The sequence below is a fragment of the Phoca vitulina genome, unplaced genomic scaffold (assembly GCF_004348235.1).
Source record: "Phoca vitulina isolate PV1807 unplaced genomic scaffold, GSC_HSeal_1.0 scaffold21, whole genome shotgun sequence".
NCBI lineage: Eukaryota > Metazoa > Chordata > Mammalia > Carnivora > Phocidae > Phoca > Phoca vitulina.
Window position 1 is genome coordinate 13,092,606 of NW_022589724.1, and position 26,538 is coordinate 13,119,143.

General features: G+C 38.1%; 1 protein-coding gene across 3 annotated transcripts in view; it reads left to right on the forward strand.

The window, feature by feature from the left end:
- KIAA1958 (KIAA1958 ortholog) overlaps positions 1 to 26,538 on the forward strand; it is a 162,553-nt gene that overhangs the window by 121,405 nt on the left and 14,610 nt on the right. For all 3 annotated transcript variants that reach the window (XR_004301162.1, XM_032419040.1, XM_032419039.1), the window contains one exon: positions 13,797 to 13,969. Coding sequence is in view for 2 of the 3 variants with exons in the window: in XM_032419040.1 (XP_032274931.1) it covers positions 13,797 to 13,969 (173 nt within the window). In the remaining variant the exon portion in view is untranslated. The remainder of the gene's footprint in view (positions 1 to 13,796; positions 13,970 to 26,538) is intronic.

The window sequence follows — 26,538 nt, forward strand, 5'->3', positions numbered from 1 at the left end:
TCAGGTCATGATCTCAGGGTCTTGAGATGGAGCCCACGTGGGGCATAGAGCCTACTTGGGATTCTCTCTCTTCCTCTCCCTCTGCCCCTCCCCTCCCCTCACGTGTGTGTGTACTCTCATTCTCAAAAAAAAAAAAAAGAAAGAAAGAAAAAGAAAAAATCCAATAAAATCAGCTAATGAGCATCAGTGATGTCTCCATAATGAGAGCATGCTTTAATCACAGTATTTTGTCTCTATTTGGATATGACCAGTCTTCCTTCACTTAATAAGTGGTTTCCTGCAAAGCTGGCTGATTTTTGTAGCCACAACAAACAGTTTTAAAAACAAGCCACATTTTGAAAAAAAAAAATTGTCCTGGTCACTGTGCATTAGGCCCCAGGATCTAATCAATGCATATTGAGCAGACTATTCCATATCAGGTGTTGTTTCTCTTTCTTTCTTTCTTTTCTTTCTTTCTTTCTTTCTTTCTTTCTTTCTTTCTTTCTTTCTTTCTTTCTTTCTCTGTCTGTCTGTCTGTCCTTTTTTTGGGTAGGCAGCAAAGTTTATTGAGTGATAGTACAAAGCTCCCAAAGAGAGAGGGGACCCGAGATGGGTTGCCCCAGGTGTTGTTTCTAACCACTAAGGAGGGGGAAATCATGGAAGGAGAAGCATTTCTACGTGAGTATGCTCACGCATAGCCCATAGGGTAGGGAAGACACTTTCAGACAGCTGAATTAATTATATGCTTCCTGGAGCCCCAGGTCCAAAAATCCTATTAATGGAACAGAAGTCTCCACTACAAACTCACTATCTATGAGCTCTGCGGCCAATTGCACAAAGTTATACCAAGCTAAGTAGATGTCAGGTTCCAGATGTCCTCATTTTTAGGAAAATCTTTTTGGTCAGATATAATTCCCCATGTGCCATTTGTTGTATTTAGCATATTTGATGATATTCTTTAGGCAGAATAGGAATGGTTATTCAAAATAATTATAATTGTTTAACTTCAGACATCTTTGTTGTGTCACAAAAATTCTTTAATAAAGAAAAACATTGAAACGCCAGAAAATATAATGTTCTTTATCACAGTCATTTGTTTTACAGAAATGCAAATGTATTTCTTTCATATCTATGAATAATCCACCAGTCTTTACTCACAGAAAGCTGAATATTGCAAACAGAAGTGATAACTGTATTTTCGTATAATATTATTATTCTTTAAGATTTTATTCATTTATTTGACAGAGACACAGCGAGAGAGGGAACACAAGCAGGGGGAGTGGGAGAGGGAGAAGCAGGCTTCCCACGGAGCAGGGAGCCCGATGAGGGGCTGGATCCCAGGACCCTGGGATCATGACCTGAGCCAAAGGCAGATGCTTAATGACTGAGCTACCCAGGCGCCCCTTGTATGATATTATTTTAAAGTTACTTTATAAATCACTATAATTTAGTTTATGTTTTCCTGGTACTTTAAGAAACAAGGAACTTACCTTTAAATTTGTTTACAAGTTATACATTTAAGACATGCCAAAATAAATAAATAAAATATGTCAAATTTTATTTCCCCAATAAGGCAAGAATACTAGAATTCAAGTTGAGTAATATTTAGCCTAAAACTCAGAAAATGTTTTCTTTTTTAAAAAAAAGTTTTATTTATTTAATTTATTCATCATTTTATGAGGAGATATCAAGTAACGAAAATGTCTAACATGTACAAAATACTTCACATTGGTGATATACCATTGATGGCAAACATTTTCAGACCAAACGATTGTTTTCTTAAAAGAACACTTTCTTTATTAAAATTTATAATGCTTTTAAAGTGTTAAGGCAAAAATACTCATTGTGAAAAATTTGACACATACTAATAAATATAATAAAAGGAAATAAAAATCACAGGAATTTTACTACCCATAAAAATAATTCAACTAATATTTTGGTGTTTTATAATTCTTAAGCATAGATGTCCTTCAAAAATTGTAGTCAAGCTGCATTTACTGTTTTGTATATTTGTAAAAGATCCTTAGCCTTTGAAAGTGTGATTATTATATAGTTACATAGTTTAACATTGCATAGTAGCACCAAAATCCATTTTACAGTGCTTTTGTTGGATTGAATTTGTGTCCAGTTTTTCACTTTTATAAATTTGCCTTCAAGAACATCCTTAAGCATACATTTTTGTATGTAACTATGATTAAATGTTTACCATAAATTTCTACAAGAGGAATTCCTGGGCCAAATAAAAAACATTTATTTTTCCTACATACACATATCCAAAATCGTAGTTATTTTTATAACTTTAAAAAATAATATATTCATATTGTAAAGCTTACAAGTCTCACAGAGGTAAATACTAACCAATGTGATATGTATCCTTCCAAATTTTTTTCTAAACTAGTGCAAGTTCCCCTTATCCTAGCCAATACCTAGATATGGACCTTTTTATATTTTTGCCAGTCTGATAAATGAAATACATCTTCTTTTGATTATAATGTCTTATTATTATTAATGCTTTTGTTATTTGTATTTCTTCTATGAATAATTGCCTGTCATATCCCGGGCCCATATTCTAGTGAGTAATCTTTTTCCAATTGATTTAAAGGAGATTTTCATATGTACTTTGTCACTTTATGTGTTACAAGTATTTTCTCCAGGTCTGTTTATTGTCTTAAAATTTATTCAATGCAGAACTTTTGAATTTTTATGTCATCTGATTTGTTATTCTTTTTTATAGCTCTGGGTTTTATCATGCTGAGAAAGGCTTTACTTACTCCCCAAATCATGAAAATTGTCTTCTTTATGGAAACAGCCTTTTGAAAAAAAGATCTATTTGGAAATGTGTGTGGTATGAAATAGGAATCTAAATTTGCTTTTGTTTTTGTTTTCCAACCCAATAGCTTATTATCTCAAAGCATTTATTGAAGAGTCCATCCTTTCCTCAGCAATTTGAATTGGAGCCTTCATTATGTACACAATTTGCATATTTACACAGGCCATTTCTGGACTTTCTTCTGTTGCACTGATCTCTTTGTCTCTTTCTTTTCCAGAACTTAAACTTTAAATTATTGCCGTATTATAGTACATATTTATATCTTTCAGGGCAAAGCCTCCCAAATATTCTTTTCAAAATTTCCTTGCTTTTCTTATGCATTTACTCTCCCAGATAAACTTTAGAATCAACCTGACCAGTAACAACAAAAAGGGGGATTTTAATTAGAATTACCCCACATTAAAGATTACTTGGAGAAATTAAACATCCTTATGATATTGAGCCTTTCCATCCAGGTACGTGGTATCACTCTTCATTTATTAGGTTTATATATACATTCTTAATTTTAAGAATTTTTTGAGGGGCGCCTGGGTAGCTCAGTCGGTTAAGTGTCCAGCTCTTGGTTACAGCTCAGGTCATGATCTCGGGGTTTTGAATCAAGTCCTGCATTGGGTTCTACACTCAGCGCAGAGTCTGTTTGAGATTCTCTCTCCCTCTCCCTCTGCCCCTCACCTCGCTCATGCTCTCTTTCTAAATAAATAAATAAATAAATAAATAAATAATCTTATAATTTTAAAGAATTTTTTGAAAGTCTTCTTTCTGAATTTTACAGACATAAGAGGGCACAAATAATGTACAGCTTGGCTGATTTTCATGAAGCAAGCATATTGCTGAGAACACCACCTAGAGGAAGACATAGAACATTACCCGAAACTCAGAAACTTCCCTCCTGTGCCCTCCCTCAGGCAACCACTTTGTTATTTCACCATAGAGTCATTTTCTTTGTTTTTGAATTACATAAGTGGACCATTTCAACTCACTCTGTTGTGTCTGGCCTCTTTTGTTTAACATTGTGTTTGTGGGCTTCATCCATATTTTTCATGTTAGTTGATTCCGGTAGTCCATTCCTTGCCGTTATTGTATAATATATTGTATAAATATTTTACAATTTCATATGCATTCTTTTGTTTATGAACATATGAATATTTCCAGCTCGGGGCTTTCTATTATTTTTTTTTTAAGATTTTATTTATTTATTTGACAGAGTGAGAGAGGGAACACAAGCAGGGGGAGTGGGAGAGGCAGAAGCAGGCTTCCCACTGAGCAGGGAGCCCGATGCGGGGCTCGATCCCAGGACCCTGGGACCATGACCTGAGCCGAAGGCAGACGCTTAATGACTGAGCCACCCAGGCGCCTGGGGCTTTCTATTATTAATTGTACTTTTATGAACACTCATATTACATGCCTTTCAGTAAACATGTACACGTTTCTGTTGGGTATATACTCAGGTGTAGGATTGCTGGATCATAGAATATTTGTGTGTTCAACTTTAGTAGATACTACCAATTAGTTTCCAAAGTGGGTGTGCAAATTGACATTTCTACCAGATGAGTAGGAGTGTTCCTATGGTTCCACATCCTCACCAATGCTTGATATTTGCAGATTTTGTTTTTTATTTTAGACATTTTGGTAGATGGACCTTAATTTATGTTTCCCAAAAAATTAATATTTTTTATTTTATGCAGTGCCCATTCATGTTTGCCCATTTTTAATTGGTCTAGCTGCCTTCTAATTGGTTTGTTAGATATACGCACTTCAGATACCTTCTTTCACTATGTGGCTTGCCTTTGCACCCTCTAAATGGGGCATTTTAATAAATGTCTTTTTAACTTCAAAGAAATTCAATTTATCAATCCTTTATTTTTGAGATGATAATATTGATGTGCTATTAAAAATATGCAGCTACTGCAAAGTCATAAAGATGGTCTCCTATATGTTTCTCTAGAAGCTTTATTGTACCATTCACATTTAGGTTATGATCCATTTGGAATTGATTTTTTTTGTTTGTGGTGTGAGGTAAGCATTCAATTTACGCATATTATGTTAAGGATTTTTGTGTCTGTTTATGAGCTGTGTTGGCTTGTAATTTTCTTTTTTTGTATTGTTCTTGTCATATTTTTTAATAGAAAAGTTATGCTGCCCTAAAAAAGAAAATGGGTATTATTCTCTCTTTCTCTATTCACTAGCAGAGTTTTTAGGTTTGGCATTATTTGTTTCTTACATGTTAAAAGAATTTGCTAGTGAAATCCATCTCAACCTGAAGGGTTTTTTTTTATATATTTTTTAAATTACAGATTCAGTTTCTTTAATGGATGTAAGACTACTTAAATTTTATATTTCTCATTCAGTTTTAGTAAGTTGTGGCTTTCCTATATATTTGTCCATTTTATCCAAATTTTCAAATTTATTGGCATCAAGTTGTTCTTAATATCTTTTTACTATCATCTGTAGGATCTGTAGTGATAACCCCTGTTTCATTCTTGGTGTTGCAATTTGTGCCTTCTCTCATTTTTCTTACCAGTTTATTAATTTTGTTAGTCTTTTCAAATCCATCTTTTTGGCATTACTTCTTTTTTAATTATAAATTTCCTATTGCATTGATTTCTGTTATGTGTGTTGTTTCCTTCTTTCTACTCTTTTGAGTATATATGTTGTTCTTTTTATTATTTCCTGGTACAGTTGATATTCAACCTTTCTTTCGTGATCTCTGCATTCAGTGCTATAATTTTCTCTATAGATACTGCAATAAGTGCCTTCCACAACTTTGACATATATATTATTATTATTTGGTTTGAAATATTTTCTTTTTTTTTTAAAGATTTTATTTATTTATTTGAGAGAGAGAGAGCATGAGCAGGGGGAGGGGGAGAGGGAGAAGGAGAAGCAGACTCCCCACTGAGCAGGGAGCCTGATGCAGGACTTGATCCCAGGATCCTGAGATCATGAGCTGAGCTGAAGGTTCAGATGCTTAAACCACTGAACCACTGAGGCACCCCTGAAATATTTTCTAATTCCCATTGTTTTTTTTTCCCCTTCATCAGGGGTTTATTTAGAAACATATTATTGCTTAGTGGTTAGAAGTTATCTTCTTGTAATTGATTTATATTTTAATTCTGCTTATATTCTAATCCTTAAATAATCCTATTTAATCCTTTGGAATGTTGAAGTTTGCTTTATGTCCTAGCATTTCTATTTTGGTAAAAGGACCATGTATCTTTGAAAAGAATGTGTCTTCTGCAGTTGTTAGTTATGTTGTTCTTTGTGTATCAATGAAGTACAGTTTGATATTTGCATTGTTTCAGTCTTCTATATCTATACTATTTTCTGTGTGTACTTGTTCTGTCAGTTATAGAAAAGGATGTATTAAAGTCTTAGTTGTAGATTTGCTTATTTCTTTTTAAAATTCTTGCAACTTTTGCTCTTTATATTTTGAGACTATGTGATTAGATAGAAATTTAAGATTGTTATATCTTTCTGTTGAATTTTAAAACATTTCTCTTTATTTATAGTAATACATCTTGCCTTAAAGTCAGTTTTGTCTGATATATAGCTATACCAGCATTCTTTTCTTTACTGTTTACATAGTGTACCTTCTTTTCATCCTTTTGCTTTCAACTTTTCTACCCTATTTATTCCTATGTATAAGGAGCACATAGCTGAGTTTTATTTCTTTATCCAAACTGACATCACTTATCTTTTTTTAAAAATTTATTTATTTGAGAGAGAGAGAGAGAGAAAGCATGAGTGGGGGGGGGCAGAGGGAGAGAATCTCAAGCAGATCCCCACTGAGCATGGAGCCCAACTTGGGGCTCAGTCTCATGACCCTGAGATCATGACCTGAGCTGAAACCAAGAGTTGGACACTCAACCAACTGAGCCACCCAGGCACCCTGACATCAGTTATCTTTTAATTGGAATATTGATCCTGGAATAACTGCTACATTTAGGTTTAAGTCTATAATCCTACATTTTTTGCTTTGTCTCATCTATTCTTTGTGCCTTGTTTTTGATTAAACAAGTCTTTTTTATTCCATTTCCTCCTCTATCAACTTATACATTCTTTCAATATTCTTGTAGTGGTTACCATGGAGATTAAAATATGCATCCTTGCACTGTTAAAGTCTACTTTAAATTAGTGTTTTCATCATTTTCTGGATAATGCAAAGACCTTTCAACACTAGCTCCAGTTACCCTCTTTGTGCTACAGTAATGAGTATTAATTCTACATACATTTAAAGCCCCACAAGACACCATTAGTATTGTTTTAAACAGCTGTGTTCATTTAGATTCACCTAAATATTCAATCTTTCCAGTATTCTTTATTTTTTGCTATATCAATGTGTTTCCATCCTGGATCATTTCCTTTGCCTGAAAAACTCACTTTATTATCACTGAATATTTGACTGCTGATAATAAATACATTTGTTATTTTGTACGACTTCACCTGTATTTCACCTTTATTTTTGAAGGATGCTTTGCTTAGTATGAATTCCACACTTGTAGCAATTTTCTTTCAGCACGTTAAAGATAATCTGTCTTCTGGCTTCCATCACATCAGTTGAAAAATCAATCTGTTCTTGCTCCTTTGAAAGTAATATGTACTTTTCCTCCAGTTTATTTTAAAATTTTCTCCTTGTCTTTTATCTACTCAACTTATAACACTCTGCACTGGGCCATCCTCCACTCTCTCACTCCACTCCAACTCTGACATCCCATGCTGGGAAGCTTTCCTACATGGAAGCCCTCATCACACTTCTTGAGCTGTGATACCTGGCACCAGACCACTCCCATGCAGGGAAGCCTTATTCACTCCAGTAAGACTCTGACTTTTCACATAGGGCTTCTTCCCATATCTCCCACTGCTGTGTGGGTATCCTCCTTACCCTGCTCAGGCAATCACACCACATATCTGGCTACCCCTGCATGGGATGTTTGGATTTTTCTTCTCTCTGAGTTCAGGCTCTGTTGCCTCCCACTGAAACTTATTTCTTGCCCCAGTCAGTTTCCTATACCCCTTACTGGGCAGGCTTCATGCTTCACTCTAAGCCCCCACAGCCCCTTCAACACACACATACTCCAGGAAAACAGATGTCTGTTTCGCTCTGCCCCACCAACAGCTTTGAAACTGAAAAGTTCAGGAAGAAAAGGGAAAAAGAAGAGGAAGAGAAGAGAAAGAAGGGAGAGAATTCTATAATTTCCATTTTGTTAATAGATTCTAATGTTTTAGTAAAATTCTCTATCCTTTCCTTATTTCCTTGAACATAGCAAAATTATTTTAAAGTCCATGTCTGACAACTCCAGTAATCTGGATAATCATGTTGTCTGATTTTTCTCCTGTTTTTCATTCATTTGGTCTTACTTTATAGTATGTCTGTTAACTTGTTATTGAATTCTGGCCATTGTGTATGAAAACTTATTGAAGTTGTTATCCTTCCTCCAGAGAGGATTTAAATTTCTGCCAGCTAGCAAATAAGGTAGGTAGATCATCTTAATCCAGTTGAGACTGTTCTACATATCGTCCTTGACTTACACTAGGGTTATATCTTGATAAACCCTCATAAGTTAAAATGTTTTAGGTAGAAAATGCATTTAATATGCCTAACCTACTGAACATCTCAGCCTAGCCTAACTGACATGTGCTCAGAATACTGATGTTAGCCTACAGTTGGGCAAAATCATCTAACACAAAGCCTATTTTATAGTAGAGTGTTGAATATCTCACATAATTTATTGAATACTGTACTGAAAATGAGAAACAGAATGGTCGTGTGGGTACAGAATGGTTGTGAGTCTATCAGTTGTTTACCCTTGTGATCACGAGTTTGGCTGGGAGTTGTGGCTGTCTGCCACTGCCCAGCATCACAAGAGAGCATCCTACCACATATCACTTAGCCCAGGAAAAGCTCAAAATTCAAATTTTGAAGTACAGTTTCTACTGAATGCCTATCACTTTCACATCATTGTACAGTTGAAAAATCATAAGTTGAACCATCGTAAGTCAGGGACCATCTGTATTTCCAGTTTTTCTTATTCTTAAACTTAAGCCCTTCCTGGGTCTCAAATGAAAGCCTGTGTTGTTACCAAGTCTTCTCCTCCTTAGAAGCCTCTGTTACTATTCTTGACTCCTCAGTGCCATGCAGTTTCCTTTTAGTGATTTCTCTTTTCTGCTTGGTTTCTCTGCATCTTGCCTCTGCATGTTTAGCCTAGGAATCAGCAATTCCTGAAAGGAAAATTACATGCAGAATGTTGGTTCACTTTTCCATGGTTCCCTTCCTCCAGGACGTCCAACTCTCAAGTACTGGCTGCTTATTAGCCTTGTACTTAAGTATTTGTATACTTGTTTCCCTGAGATTGCTGTAGACTTTAGGCTGCTTGTTTCTGTTTGGGCTCTATGACCTGCACTGCAACTCTTCAAATGATTGAAGAGGAAAACATGGTGATCAATGCAGGACTCACTTCTGTGCATTTCCCATCTCTCCGGGATTTTTGCTCCTTGAGTTCCAGTTAATTTTGTTTTCCAGTGCATTTTGTCCAGCCTTATTCTCAGCAGGAAAGATAGTATAATACCAGCTACTCCATTATAGCCCTAAGTGGAAGTCCTCCTGCCATCATTTTTAAGTTTTCATTTCTTTTATTAACTTGTTCTTGGATGCTATGTCTTTCATGATTGAAAATATCTTTATTTTGCCCTAGTGCTTGAATAATACCGTAAGTAGGTAATAGAATTCTTCATTTTATAGTTGTTTCCCCTTACAACTCTGAGAAGACAGAGTCATTATTTTTTAACATGTGGTTTCACAGATGAGAAATCTGATTCTTGTTACTATGTTAAAGACTTTTTCCCCATAAAGATTATAGAATTTTCTTTTTGTTTATAGACCTTGGAAATTTCACCAAGATATGTTTATATATATCTTATATAAGAAGATATGTCTTCTTCAGTATGTATTTGACAGTTCATAAACCTTAACACCCTAAAGATTAAAATCTCTTTGATTAATGGAACTTTTCTTATATTATTTCTTTCACTATTTTATTCTATCCTCTCAGAATTTTTTCTTTTGAATTCTTATAAGCTAGGTTTTGAATTTCCTGCCTCAGTCTTCTACGCCTCTTAACTTCACTCTCATAATTTAAAAACTGTTATGACTTTGCTTGCCCTTCCAGGAAAATTCCTTCCATATCACTAATTCGTCTTTTAGCCATGTTCATTCTAATACTCAGCTCTTCTTTTAAGTATTATGTTTTTTCAATCATTTTAAATTTCCTGGGTCTTTCTTGTTCTCCTATTTTTCCTTTTCCAATGAAAGCTGTTCTTGTTTTAAGGATAAATTATGCTCTCAAGTCTATGTAATGATATATCCGTGATCTTTTGAATTTTTCCCATTGGATTAATTTTATGGGAGAGTGGGAATATGGAATTAGTTGCTCTGCTTGTGTAACTTGGTAACTTTCATGCTATTGGTTTTCCCCAGGTGCCAAGGGATGCTTGTTTGTGTACTCACATTTTTTTTTAAACATTTATTTATTTATTAGAGAGGGCAGGGGGAGGGGCAGAAGGCGAGGGAGAGAGAGAGAGTCTCAAGCAGAGACTCAAGAGAGTCTCAAGCTGAGTGCGGAGCCCAACACGGGGCTTGATCTCACAACCCTGAGCTCATGACCTCAGCCAAAACCAAGAGTCCGACATTTAACCGACTGAGCCACGAAGGCGCGCCCGTGAGCTCACATTTTAAAACGAAAGTCTAGATTTATCATTACTGCTAGCTTACAGGGATTTCCTTAGACATTATTAAAGGCTCTTGTTTGATATATCTGGATACAGTTCACTCTTGAAGGTAATAGTTGAGCACAGGGTTTTGCAAGTGGACTTTAGCCAGCTGTAATGAGTGGACAAAGAAGTCCCCACAAATAGGCTTCTCTTCAGGGTGTATAAGCTGAAAACAAGCTGGGAAGCAGGGAACTCTCAAATGTAGACTCAGGGGGAGTGTTACCTGACAGAGGGCATGTATTCAGCCATTTTTTGCTTTTTGTAGCTGCTTTTTGTTTTTCCTTCCCCTTGTCCAGTGGGGCTGCCTAGAGTTTCCTGAGGCAATGCCCCTTTTCTCTCTGACTCTGAGGGTGGCTTTTCACAGCGATTTCCCTCACTTTCCACACTGTGCTTGCTAACACCTATGCTGTAAATGATGTAGGTGGTAACCACGCATAGAGAGCAGGGTAATTGTTCAGATCTGGCCGTCCTTAAAGGGAGTACACGACCCCACAGTCCACCCCTGCTCCCATGGCCAGCTCTTCTGAACTTTGAGCTTGAAGTTTGCCTGTTCTCTAATGGAAAAAAAAAAATGCAAATCCTTCTTTAGAGTAGTCCCCTCTTTCTCCTGTATTCAGTTGTAAGTCCTCCCTTTTGTTTATTTCTCCATCAGTAGAGTCTCCTAAAAATTTCCTTGGCACCATAGCTCTACAACTTCTACTCAGAATTTTTAAAAAGCAATGTATTGAGTAAATTTATTTAATCTTTAAATACAATTATGAAAGAACCATATGTGTCATTTACTCATTTTCACACAATTTCTTTCCCATTATGTAAGCATTTGAGCATTCTTTATGTTTCTCTGTGTACTAGGATTTTGTTTTCTATTTTCAGTGTACGGTCTCTGTCCTGTGTTAAAAATGAAATTATTTAAGGCCATGTAATTGTTTCATGTAATAATTAAACATCCTGTCTTACAGTGTGACTTTGCTATACTGAAATGATGGGGACTGCGCTGTGTTGCAAATAAATCTTTTGTTGTGGTTGTTTAAAAGCAAACAAACAGTGGAGCTGTAGTGGTTGTGTAAATAAATCGGACGTAGTTCTCCTCACTGAAGATTAATACAAGTAAATGTTGGGGGCCGGGGTATACTTTTCATAAGTGGCTAATATCTAAATTGTATTCCATCCTGAAACTTTAACCATGTAGTACATGATTCCTTTGCTGTGGTGGCCAGAGCATCGAGTCAGTGGGACCCGAGTCCAAACCCTAGCTCTAGCACTTGCTAACTCCATGACTTGGGACAGCCCAGTGCCTGGCACAGAGAGGGCACCTTGGTAAATGTTGGATGAGTGATGTATGAAGTTACTAAATGTATGAGGTTCAGTTTCCTTATCTGTAAAATAAGTATAACAACACAGTTGCTTAGCGATTACAGTAACTCTTGGCATATAGTAAGCATTCAATTAACACTAGATGTAATGATAATAAATTTTATACTAGAATCCTTTTATTGATATCAAGCAAGTCCCAGAAACAATGTGAGTTATCTCAGTTTATGAGGGTGGTGAGAGGAATATACTCACATGACATGGTCACTTCTGATAGTCTTTCTAGCATTGTTTATTTCTCTTTTGCTATAGGCATTTATTAAAGCAGATTGTGTGTTTAACAGTTCAACAGCAAACTTAAAGGGTAAAGACACAGTCTTAAGGAGCAATACAAACCAACTGGAGATCTTCTGGACACAATTCCATCACAGTTCTAAGGAATGATAAAGCAAAAGTGAGATACATACTGGAGAGAATAAGGGAGTTCGGTTCGTATGGGGAAGGTTGTGTAGAAGTGAGTTTGGAATTGGAATTGGAAGTGGGAAAAAAAGACACTGGGGAGACCATGTGGAGATTTCTCAGGCTACAGTGGGGGAAGGTTGGTGTGGTGTCCTGGGCTGGGGACAACAGGTGCTGGTGGTTGGGAGTTCCTCAGTGGGGGCGGTGGAAGGTGGGGTGGCTTAGGCAAAGAGGAACCAATTTGCAGATCACCTTGGTAATTGCACCAACTTTCCATTTTGCTATTTCTCAACCTCTTAATGCCTTGTTTGAACATAGAAACATTCCAGAGAGGATCAGAACCATTAGATAAACTAGAGGTTGGCATTGTTTTCATTTTAAGGTGGTCCACCTTGTTGGGTTTTCTTTTTTCTTTTTTTTTTTTTTTGAAGATTTTATTTATCTATTTGACAGAGAGAGACACAGTGAGAGAGGGAACACAAGCAGGGGGAGTGGGAAAGAGAGAAGCAGCCTTCTGCCAAGCAGGGAGCCCGCTGCGGGGCTCGATCCCAGGACCCTGGGATCATGACCTGAGCTGAAGGCAGACGCTTAACGACTGAGCCACCCAGGCGCCCCGGGTTTTTTTTTTCTATCCAAAGACAACAATTTAAACAGTTTAAGTTTGGTTTTAGTAGATCACAGAGTATAAAGAGAGGCCTAATGGTTATGGATTTGATTATCTCTTCGGTATCCAACAATTAAAGGGAAGACCAGTTTTCATCTGACTTAGTTTGGCAATTGCAATTTAAAATCTGGGCCTCCTCTGAGGTCATGTAAGCTCCTCTGGCATGTTCTCCCTTCTTTCCCGCAAAATTATTCTCACTTTACCTTCCATTCTGATTCTAAGCTAGCTGATGGGTTGGGGAGTCAGAGTTTAAATATCTCTTTGTTTGTTTGTGAAAAGAATTAAAGAAATATGCCAACACCATTTAATACAAGGCTGTCCAGGATGACACATAAGACACTACATTACAGAGAAATAACAGCGCTGCATACACTGAGGGTAAAGAGAAAGAATGTGTTACTTGTCTTCCCTTATTTCCTTCTATTTTTGTTGTTGTTATTGTTCATATAAATGCCTTTTAATTCCAGTGAAAATTTTAGACAGAACATTCTTTGTTTTTCTGCATTCATTGTTTTTCCTTCTGTTATTGGAATGCCTGCATTAGTGCATCGGTTGATATATATAGCAAAAATACTAGGATCAAATGCAAGGTTACTGCATTGATTCCATGCTAGAAATATTGTTCCCTACTTTATCGATTCTAATATATGTACACTTGATAGACATTTCATTTTTTAAAGTGTTATCTCTTAGGAGATTTCTGTTATTTAACATGATCCCAAGATATAATTCTCTAAAGAAGGGAATGGCAAATTATTTTAATGCTTTTATTGTTTTTGTTTCTAGCCTATTCTACTAAGCTCAACAAATTTCCTGTATTTAATATTAATGATGACTTGAATGATCTGTGTACCAGTGCAGTAAGCCCAAACACTACCAAAGCCACACGATATGCTCTGAATGTGTGGCGATATTGGTGCGTGACCAACGGGCTCAAAGATCACACGGACATCACCAAGGTAAGAAACTTTTTTTTTTTAAGATTGTATTTATTTATTTATTAAGATTTTATTTATTTATTTATTTGACAGAGAGAGAGAGCACAAGCAGGTGGAGTAGCAGGTAGAGGGAGAAGGAGAAGCAGACTCTCTGCTGAGCAAGGAGCCCAATGCAGGGCTCGATCCCAGAACCCTGGGATCATGACCTGAGCCGAAGGCAGACGCTTAACCAACTGAGCCACCCCGGCGCCCCAAGAAACTCAAGCTTACTTCTTCTCTCAGCCACTTTCACAGCTTCTAAGTGCTGGGCATTGTGTTAAGCATTGTGGGGAACACAGAACAGTTGTTTTTTGCTTGAGAAAACTTTGAAAGAACATGAAATCAAACGAAAAATATACACAGTACAAAGCAGAATTTAATAAGTGTCTTATGAATGTACAGATCAGAAATGCCAAAAAATTCAGATGGATAAATTAATTTCAGATTGGTGAAACTAGTGAAGGAATTGATATTTAAGCAGTGTTTTGAAGGAGAGTTAGAATTTCGGTAGAATTGGCTGAAGACAAGAGTTTTCTAGGCTGAGTGACATGAGGAAGAATAAGATTTGGAGGGATAGACTCACTTGCCTGCAGCAGAGATTTCGGATAGGGGAATAGTGGACTATAAAACTGGATTTTGATAAACCCTTAAAGGCCAAACTAAAATCTTGTGAACATTGGGAAGCCATTGAAGTTTTGTTTTGTTTTTGTTTGTAAAGAGAGACTTTATCTGAAGGATTATTGCAGTGTGGCAGCAGGGAAGGGACTGTCAAAATAGGGAGACTGCTCTGACTATAAGATCTAAAGCGTTAGGCAAAAGGGAAACCACTGAAGTTTCTTTAACAGGGAGAAATATAGTGAAAGATATTTGGAAAAATTAATTGGAAGTGATGAGCAAAAATTTATTTAGTATCCTTGGCCATCAGTTTCTCCAGCTGTAAAATGAGCTCTTAAAATCTCTTCCAATTTGAAATGTTCGAGGTTGGTGAATGGAAGGAAATATTTTTGGACATGTAGAGACAGAATAGAAAGGCATATTTTGATTTGGATATACGGAGTCTAAAGCAGACAGATGTCCAGATGGACATGTCCAATAAACAGTTGTGAATGTGGGATTCAAAACATGGGAGAAAAAGGGGCACATGGCTGGCTCAGTCGGTAGAGTATGTGACTCTTGATTTAGGGTCATGAGTTCAAGCCCCACATTGGGCCTAGAGCTTACTTAAAAAAAAAATAAAAATAAAAATAAACAAGCAAACATGGGAGAAATGCTAAAGCTGGAAGCATAGATTTAAAAGTCTTGCACATAGAGGTCATAACTGAAGCCCAAGGCAGGTGACATCTCCAAGTTTGGGTTATGTGTTTAGGGCACCAACAATAGATGAAATAAGAAATCCAGGTTTCTACTTCTGACAGCATGGTGCTCTAGATACTGTGAGGGGCCTTTCTGTTCTATCTGCAAAAAGGAAGGAAAACATCCACAGCACGTGCACGCACATGCACACACACACACACACACACACACACACACACAAGACAGCTGGACCTGGAGCACTGAGCAGTAGCACATATGAAAGGCGAGGTTCTCCCTGAGGGCATATATTGATAACATTATTAAGGAAGGCAAGAGACAGATGCACGGAAGAACCCTTGATTTAGGAGAGGACCCTGAGGGGCACCTGGGTGGCTCAGTCGGTTAAGTGACTCAGAGTCCTGGGATCGAGCCCCACATCAGGCTCTTTGAAGAGAAACACCCAAAATATAGGGGATTGGGTTTTTTTGCAGATTAAAATCAACTAAATATGTGCTCATTAAAAAAAAACAACAACAGAAACCACCAGCCACTCAAGGAAATAGATCACATGAATGAGTCTGCATAGAGAGAACAAACAATAGATTTAGACACCAAGGACTTTAGATAGTATATTATAGACTAAGATGTGTGAAATATTTATAGAAATGAAAAGAATTATACATTGAGCAAGCAACAACATAGTAATCAAAATAATCCAGCAGATTTGAAAATAAAGAAGAATTTCCACTTGTGGCCATAGGGAGAAAAAGGCCCAAATTACCCTTCTGCTGTAACAACTAGAAGACTGAGCACAATATGTGCAACAACTGTTTTCAGACAGAACAGACAGCATAGGACTTGATCCCTTAGAGAAAGGTAACAAATGAGAGTACTGAGAAAGGTCTTGCAACAGATGTGGAGAATAGTTAGCTCTAGACTAAGCTCTGCTCTAATCACACCCAACAAATCTTAAATGCTAGACCCAGGTACATGAAAAGGTGCTAACATCACTAATCATCAGGGAAATGCAAATCAAAACTACAATGAGATACCACCTCCCACCTGTCAGAATGGTTAGTGTCAAAAAGACAAGCAATAACAGGTGTTAGTAAGGAATGTGGAGAAAAGGGAACCTGGTGCACTGTTGGTGGAAATGTAAATTAGTGCAGCCATTGTGGGAAACAGAATAGAGTTTCCTCAAAAAGTTAAAATTAGAACTACCATATGATCCAGCAATTCCACTTCTGGATATTTGTGTGAAGGAAATGGAAACACTAACTTGAAAAGATTTATGCACCCCCATGTTCATTGCACCCTTATTTACAGTAGCGAAGACATGGAAGCAACCTAAGTGTCTACTGATGGATGAATGGATAAAGAAAATGTGGTTCATATATACACAATGGAATATTACTCAGCCATAAAAAAAGAAGGAAATCTTGCCATTTGCAACAACATGCATGGACCTTGAGGGCATTATGCTAAGGGAAATAAGTCAGAGAAAGACAAATACCATATGACCGAACTTATATGTGGAATATAAAAACAAAACAAAAACAACAACAACAAAAAACTAAACTGAATTCATTAGAAAAAGAGAAAAGATAAGTGGTTGCTAGAGGTGTGGGATGGGAGGGGGATGGAGAGTAAAATGGGGGAAGGTGGTCAAAAAATTCAAACTTCCAGTTATAAAATAAATAGGTCCTGGTGATTTGATGTACAGCTTGATGACTACAGTTAATAATACTGCATTATATATTTGAAGTTGCTAATAGAGTAGATCTTAAAAGTTCTCATCACAAGAAAAATAATTTAACTATATCTGATGATGGATGTTAGCTAGACTATGATAATCATTTTGCAGTACATACAAATATTGAATCATTGTGTTGTACATCTGAAACTAATGTAGTGTTATATGCCAATTACATCTCAATTCTTCTAAGTAAAAAAAAAAAAGGCAAGACCCAGAAGGATTGAATGATTTTCAAGTAACTTAACTGTGTCCCAGAACAAAGCTTAAAAATACTTATAGGAACATAAAAATATCCAGAACCAAAGAAAAAAAATTCACAATGTCTGGCAACTAAACAAAAATTATCAGACATGCAAAGAAGCAAGAATATATCCCTTAAAGAATGAATCAATCAGTCGCTTCTCGGCCTTTTGACTAAGATGAAGTGAAGAATGAATCAATCAAAACCAGCCCAGATCTAACAAAGATTTTAGAATTAGCAGACAAGATATTAAACAGTTATTATAAAGAAGATAAACAAATGGCCAATGAGCACATAAAAGACGCTCAACTTCATTAGACTTCAGGGAAATGCAAATCAAAACTACATGAGATTCCACTTCATATCCAACAGGAAGACTACAATAATAGTAATTTAAAAAAAAAAGATAATAACAGGTGTTGATGAGAATGTAGAGAAACTGGAACTTGTACACTTCTGATGGAGCTGCTTTGGAAACAGTCTGGCATTTCCCCTCAAGTTAAACAGAGTTACTCTTTCACTCAGCAATTCCACTCCACGCATATACCCAGAAAACTAAAAACATGTACCTGTACAGAAAGTCATACATAAATATATGTTGTAGCTTTATTCACAATAGCCAAAACAACCCAAATGCCCATGAGCAGAAGAATAGATAAAATGTCACGTATCCATACAATGGAATATTATCTGGCAATGAAGAGAAATGAAGTGCTGATAGATGTTTACATGAATGAACCTAGAAAACATTATATTAAGCGAAATAAGTCAGAAATAAAAGAACAAATATGTATTATTCCATTTATGTAAGATATCTAGAATAGGCACGGTCATAATGACAGAAGGTATGAGAGAGGTTACCAGGGGCTCGGAGGAGGAGGAAATGTGGAGCTATTGTTGAATGAGTACAGTTTCTGTTTGGGATGATGAAAAAGTTCTGGAAATGAATAGTGGTGGGGGTTGTGCAATGTTACAAATGTACTTAAAGGGGGGAAAGATGGCGGAGGAGTAGGGGACCCTATTTCAACTGGTCCCCGGAATTGAGCTGGATATCTACCAGACCACTCTGAGCACCCACAAAACCAGCCTGAGATGTAAGAAGATCTGGATCTCTACAAACAGAATATTGCAGGCGGTTGGTTTTGAGGTACGAAGCGGAGAGCCCTGATCCTGCGGGCAGATATCGGAGGATAAACGGCGGTGGGAGGGAGCCTGGCCGTGGGGATCCTACACTGCCGGTGAGTGACAGCCTTGCGCGCTGCGGACAGGCGCAGACTCGCAGACCGGTATCGTTGGGAAAGGACTTTAGGGCAGCCCCCGGGGTGGAAAACCAGACCGGCGGGGTCGCACGCACGCGAACCGCAGGCCCCCCGGAGAGAAACTGGAGCGACGGTCGCAGGCACGCGAACTGCAGCCTCCGAGACGGAAACCCGGTGCGCCCGGGTCCCGCTGGTGAACTGCAACCCCCAGGGGTGGAAACCCCAAGTGGCGGAGTCGCACACACGCGAACTGCAGTCCCCGGGACAGAACCCCAAGCAGCGGAGTCACACGCCCTCGAACAGGGAGCAGCTGGCGGTTTTAGAAGCACAAAGGGCAGAGACGTGCCCCGACCTGGAGGCAGGACTGGGAGCGCTGCAGAGGGGCGCACAACCTAGGCTGCTGCAGTTTATAGCAGCACGGACAGAAACGGAGACGGTGTGGCCTGGAGAGCTCACTGAAGAACAGACTGCGGTCTCTCTGCTCTGAGGCAGAGGGTTGGAAACGGTCTCTTCTGCTCTGACTCGCGGAAGAGACGCGGAAAGGTGCCAGGGAAAGGCGCCAGAGAACAAAAGCCCCAAAGACTGATTCCTACTGAGCCCATCCCCCGCCACAGGGGCGCAGGGCAACTCCGCCCAAACAGGGTTGCCTGAGTAACAGCACGGCAGACCCCTCCCACAGAAGACAGGCTGGGAAAACAAGAGGCCAGCAACCCTAAGGTCCAAAGAAAACAGGTGCATCTTGCTTGGGTTCTGGTCAATGATTTGGACTCTATACATTCCCTCAAACACCCATCAACAGAATGACTAGGAGGAGGAGCCCCAAAAACAGAAAAGACTCAGAGATTATGACTTATGCTGCAGATTTACAAATGGATGCAGATATAACCAAGATGTCGGAGATGGCATTCAGGCTAGCAATTGCAAAGACAATGGCTAGAATGGAGAAATCAATTAATGGCAACATAGAGTCTCTAAGGGCAGAAATAAAAGGTGAATTGGCAGAACTTAAAAATGCTATCAATGAGATCCAATCCAATCTAGATAATCTAACAGCTAGGGTAACTGAGACAGAAGAGAGAATAAGCGATCTGGAAGACAGTATAATAGATAAAAAGGGAAAAGAGGAGGCCAGGGAAAAACAACTCAGAATCCGTGAAAATAGAATCAGAGAAATAAGTGACACCATGAGGCGTTCCAATGTCAGAATAATTGGAATCCCGGAGGGAGTGGAGAGAGAGAGAGGGCTAGAAGTTGTATTTGAGCAAATCGTAGCTGAGAACTTCCCTAATCTGGGGAATGAAACAAACATTCGAGTCCTAGAGGCAGAGAGGACCCCTCCTAAGATCAAGGAAAACAAGCCAACACCCCAGCATGTAATAGTAAAACTTGCAAATCTTAGAACCAAGGAAACCATCTTAAGGGCAGTTAGGGGGAAGAGATTCCTTACGTACAGAGGGAGGAACATCAGAATAATGTCAGACCTATCCACAGAGACCTGGCAAGCCAGAAAGGCCTGGCAAGACATATTCAGGGTACTAAATGAGAAGAACATGCAGCCAAGAATACTTTATCCGGCAAGGCTTTCATTTAGAATGGATGGAGAGATGCAGAGCTTCCACGACCGGCAGAAGTTGAAAGAATATGTGACCACTAAGCCGGCCCTGCAAGAAATATTAAGGGGGGTTCTATAAAAGGAGAAAGACCCCAAGAGTGATCTACAACAGAAATTTACAGGGACAATCTATAAAAACAACGTCTTCACAGGCAACATGATGACAATTAATTCATACCTTTCAATAATCACTCTCAACGTGAATGGCCTAAACGCTCCCATAAAACGGCACAGGGTTGCAGATTGGATAAAAAGACAGGACCCATCCATATGCTGTCTACAAGAGACTCATTTTGAACCTAAAGATACATCCAGACTGAAAGTGAAGGGATGGAGATCTATCTTCCATGCCAGCGGACCTCAAAAGAAAGCTGGGGTAGCAATTCTTATATCAGACAAATTAGATTTTAAACTAAAGTCTGTAATAAGAGACACAGAAGAACACTATATCATTCTTAAAGGGTCTATCCAACAAGAAGATCTAGCAATTGTAAATATCTATGCCCCCAACATGGGAGCAGCCATCTACATAAGCCAACTGTTAACCAAAATAAAGAGTCATATTGATAACAATACGTTAATTGTAGGAGACCTCAATACTCCACTCTCAGCAATGGACAGATCATCTAAGCAGAAAATCAACAAGGAAACAAGAGCTTTGAATGATACATTGGACCAGATGGACCTCATAGATATTTACAGAACATTCCACCCCTAAAACAACAGAATACTCATTCTTCTCGAGCGCACATGGAACTTTCTCCAGAATAGACCATATACTGGGTCACAAATCAGGTCTCAACCGATACCAAAAGATTGAGATGATTCCCTGCATATTCTCAGACCACAATGCTCTAAAACTGGAACTCAATCACAAAAAAAAATTTGGCAGAAATTGAAACACTTGGAAGCTAAAGACCACTCTGCTCAAGAATGTTTGGGTCAACCAAGAAATCAAAGAAGAACTTAAACAATTCATGGAAATCAATGAGAATGAAAACACATCGGTCCAAAACCTATGGGATACTGCAAAGGTGGTCCTAAGGGGGAAATACATAGCCATCCAAGCCTCACTCAAAAAAATAGAAAAATCCCGAATTCACCAACTAACTCTACACCTTAAAGAACTAGAGAAAAAGCAACAAATGACGCCTAAGCCACGCATTAGAAGAGAAATAATTAAAATTAGAGCAGAAATCAATGAATTAGAAACCAGAAACACAGTAGATCAGATCAACGAAACTAGAAGTTGGTTCTTTGAAAGAATTAATAAGATTGATAAACCACTGGCCAGACTTATCCAAAAGAAGAGAGAAAGGACCCAAATTAATAAAATTATGAATGAAAGGGGAGAGATCACGACTAACACCAAAGAAATAGAAACAATTATTAGAAATTATTATCAACAACTATATGCCAATAAACTGAGCAATCTGGATGAAATGGAGGCCTTCCTGGAAACCTATAAGCTGCCAAGACTGAAACAGGAAGAAATTGACAACCTGAATAGGCCAATAACCAGTAACAAGATTGAAGCAGTCATCAAAAACCTCCCAAAAAACAAGAGTCCAGGGCCTGATGGATTCCCTGGGGAATTCTACCAAACATTCAAAGAAGAAATAATACCTATTCTACTGAAGCTGTTTCAAAAAATAGAAACAGAAGGAAAACTTCCAAACTCATTCTATGAGGCCAGCATTACCTTAATCCCCAAACCAGGCAAAGACCCCATCAAAAAGGAGAATTTCAGACCGATATCCCTGATGAATATGGATTCCAAAATCCTCAACAAAATCCTAGCTAATAGGATCCAACAATACATTAAAAGGATCATCCACCACGACCAAGTGGGATTTATCCCTGGGATGCAAGGGTGGTTCAACATTCGCAAATCAATCGATGTGATAGAACACATTAATAAGAGGAGGGAGAAGAACCATATGGTCCTCTCAATTGATGCAGAAAAAGGATTTGACAAAATACAACATCCTTTCCTGATTAAAACTCTCCAGAGTATAGGGATAGAGGGAACATTCCTCAAGCTCATAAAATCCATCTATAAAAAACCCACAGTGAATATCATCCTCAATGGGGAAAAGCTGAGAGTCTTTCCCTTAAGATCAGGAACACGTCAAGGATGCCCACTCTCACCACTGTTGTTCAACATAGTACTAGAAGTCCTAGCAACAGCAATCAGACAACAAAAAGAAATAAAAGGTATTCAAATTGGCAAAGAAGAAGTCAAACTCTCTCTTTTCACAGACGACATGATACTTTATGTGGAAAACCCAAAAGACTCCACCCCCAAATTACTAGAACTCATCCAGCAATTCAGTAATGTGGCAGGATACAAAATCAATGCACAGAAATCAGTTGCTTTCTTATACACTAACAATGCAACTGTAGAAAGAGAAATTAAAGAAACGATTCCATTTACAATAGCACCAAAAACCATAAGATACCTCGGAATAAACCTAACCAAAGAGGTAAAGGATCTATACTCTAGGAACTACAAAACACTCATGAAAGAAATTGAAGAAGACACAAAAAGATGGAAAAATATTCCATGCTCATGGATCGGAACAATAAACATTGTTAAAATGTCTATGCTACCCAGAGCAATCTATACCTTCAATGCCATCCCGATCAAAATTCCAATGACATTTTTCAAAGTGCTGGAACAAACAATCCTAAAATTTGTATGGAATCAGAAAAGACCCCGAATCACCAAGGAGATGTTGAAAAAGAAAAACAAAGCTGGGGGCATCACGTTGCCCGATTTCAAGCTATATTACAAATCAGTGATCACCAAGACAGCACGGTACTGGCACAAAAACAGACATACAGACCAATGGAACAGAATAGAGAACCCAGGTATGGACCCTCAACTCTATGGTCAAATAATCTTTGACAAAGCAGGAAAAAACATGCAATGGATAAAAGACAGTCTCTTCAATAAATGGTGCTGGGAAAATTGGACAGCCACATGCAGAAGAATGAAACTCGACCATTCTCTAACACCATTCACAAAGATAAACTCAAAGTGGATGAAAGACCTCAATGTGAGACAGGAATCCATCAAAATCCTAGAGGAGAACATAGGCAGTAACCTCTTTGACATCGCCCACAGCAACTTCTTTCAAGATACATCTCCAAAAGCTAGTGAAACAAAAGCAAAAATGAACTTTTGGGACTTCGTCAAGATAAAAATCTTCTGCACAGCAAAGGAAACAGTCAACAAAACAAAGAGGCAACCCACAGAATGGGAGAAGATATTTGCAAATGACACTACAGATAAAGGGCTGGTATCCAAGATCTATAAAGAACTTCTCAAACTCAACACCCAAAAAACAAATAAGTCAAAAAGTGGGCAGAGGAGATGAACAGACACTTCTCTGAAGAAGACATACAAATGGCTAACAGACACATGAAAAAATGTTCATCATCATTAGCCATCAGGGAAATCCAAATCAAAACAACACTGAGATACCACCTTACACCAGTTAGAATGGCAAAAATGGACAGGGAAAGAAACAACAAATGTTGGAGAGGTTGTGGAGAAAGGGGAACCCTCTTACACTGTTGGTGGGAATGCAAGTTGGTACAGCCACTTTGGAAAACAGTGTGGAGGTGCCTCAAAAATTTAAAAATAGAGCTACCCTATGACCCAGCAATTGCACTCCTGGGTATTTACCCCAAAGACACAGATGTAGTGAAAAGAAGGGCCATATGCACCCCAATGTTCATAGCAGCAATGTCTGCAATAGCCAAACTGTGGAAAGAGCCGAGATGCCCTTCAACAGATGAATGGATAAAGAAGATGTGGTCCATATATACAATGGAATATTACTCAGCCATCAGAAAAGATGAATACCCAACTTTTACATCAACATGGATGGGACTGGAGGAGATTGTGCTAAGTGAAATAAGTCAAGCAGAGAAAGTCAATTATCATATGGTTTCACTTATTTGTGGAACATAAGGAATAACATGGAGCACATTAGGAGAAGGAAGGGAAAAATGGGCGGGGGGAATTGGAGGGAGAGATGAACCATGAGAGACTATGGACCTGAGAAACAAACAGGGTTTTAGAGGGGAGGGGGGCGGGGGGATGGGTTAGCCCGGTGATGGGTATTAAGGAGGGCACGTACTGCATGGAGCACTGGGTGTTATATGAAAACAATGGATCGTGGATCACTACATCAAAAACTAATGATGTACTGTATGGTGACTAACATAACATAATAAAATTAAAAACTACAAAAAAAAACAAAAACAAAAACAAAAAAAAAATGTACTTAAAGCCACTGAATTGTATACTTACAGATGGTTAAGATGGTAAATGTTATATATATTTTACCACAATTAAAAAAAAAAATCAGTAAAAATGTAACTATTTCACCTTTATTAATAATTTTAAAATTCACCTGTTCTCACAGACCCCTATCAGCATTTCTTCATCCCCACTAACCTTAATCTTTTCTAGGCCCAAGGGTCTTGTCTCTCAGACTTTGCAGTTGTCTGTTACTGGGAACCTTTACGTTCCCATGCAGGAATCCCCAAAAAGAACCTAACTTCTCCACACTCTCCAAGGTTTAAATAAGTTCTGCATCCCAGGTGGATAAAATGTCCCATCTGTCCCATAGAGTGTGCCTTATCACTGCACTAGGATTTCTTAGTTTCCCCTGTGTTAGCTAGAGGAATCATGGATGAGAAAGAAGATAGATTTCAGTCTTCTGTAATCTACTCACATGGGTGGCTCAAATTAAACATTTTTAATAATAAATTCTTAAGAAAGAGGTCAGTATCTTAGAGAATTAGCCAATATTTAGTAAAAAGTAGGAATTGTGATATCACAGCCCATATTCTTCAATCTCATTTTCTTGGTCTAGATGCAAGGTATTTTTAATCTAGATATGTCTTTAAAGATAGATAAAGGGGCACCTGGCTGTCTCAGTTGGTAGAGCATGTGACTCTTGATCTCATGAGTTCAAGTCCCATGCCAGGCATGGAGCTGACTTTAAAAAAAATAAAAATAAAAATAAAGGTAGATACAGCCGGCAACAGACAAGGTAACAGCTCCTGATCTGGTTTGGTAGCTGGTGAGCCTCGAATTTAGTTGTTTGTTCGAGGGAGAAAGGAGCGAGTCAAATCAGACTTCAAAATATCATCTAAATAAGCAGGGTGCACACTGGCAGCCTCACTCTGTTATCTACTGTGTGAGTTCCACATAGTATTTTTCCTCCAGGTTATTTTCACAAGTGTGATCTGATCCTCACTGACCCATTTCCCTCGAGGTTGCTGCCTTACTGACTTAGAGTCACTGTTGGAAAACAGAGCATCTTAAAGTTCCACACCTATCTTTCTAAATAAAGTAAAATCTGATTAACTGCAAAAATGAAGTCATTTTTGTTGCCAGCAAAGGTGACTTCAAGATTCATTTTATTCATTTTATTCTTTTAGAAGAGTACTTGCAGTTCATAAGCATTTCTCCACTTTCTTCATCCCCCTCCATAAGATTATCCACAGAGGGGTTTGAGGCATTCCCCAAAAGTAACTCTTGGTTTTACTTGTCTTTGAACTCTTTCAAGTGTGAAGGATTACTGTGTAGTCCTGAAACTTTGAAATTTGCCACACAAGTCAGCTATTTCTTATTCTGTTCTTTTTGGAGTCATCTACCCCATGACCAAGCTCTTACTTCTTTTTGGTCATTTTTACCTCAAGGAAATCAAGTTTATAGTCCATGGTGAATTTTGACATGGTAAATCCATACAGAGTTGTTAATGAAGAAAAATAGTTTCGCACAATATCTTTATAACAAATCAACAAATTGAAGACCTTGTAACCTGGGCAAATAACCACCAACCAAAACTCAGTCTGAGAATATTAAGAAGGCAGCCAACGTGGGCCAGAATGAATGGTTTCTTGTGTGCAAACAACATAAATTTTGTGACTTGACATTTCTCCCGGAATTGCTATTGCTGTGGTTTTACTTTGAAACCTGTGGTATTCTATGTAAATCAAGAAAAATATTCTGCATCTTAAGTCAGCTCGGTTCTCCTGACTACAAGGTTAGTTCATTGACTTAACCCACATGTACCAGTTCATTGTGGATCACTGATGTCCTGCAGGCCTTCTGCTAGGTGTGAAGACCCACGTGGTCACGTATAAGATGTAGTTTTTGCCTCCAGGGAGCTTTCAGTCCATGTTGAGAGATAGACGTATATAAAAGAGGCTGTGCAATATGAAGAGGGCCATAATAAAAATTTAAATTAGGTGTTGTGGGATCCTAGGTGAGAGAGGAACTTTGCTTAGGGAAGCTGGAAAAGCCTTTATTGCAGACAGCAGAATTTGAGCTAGAGCTGAAATAATGAACAGAGATTTTGCAAA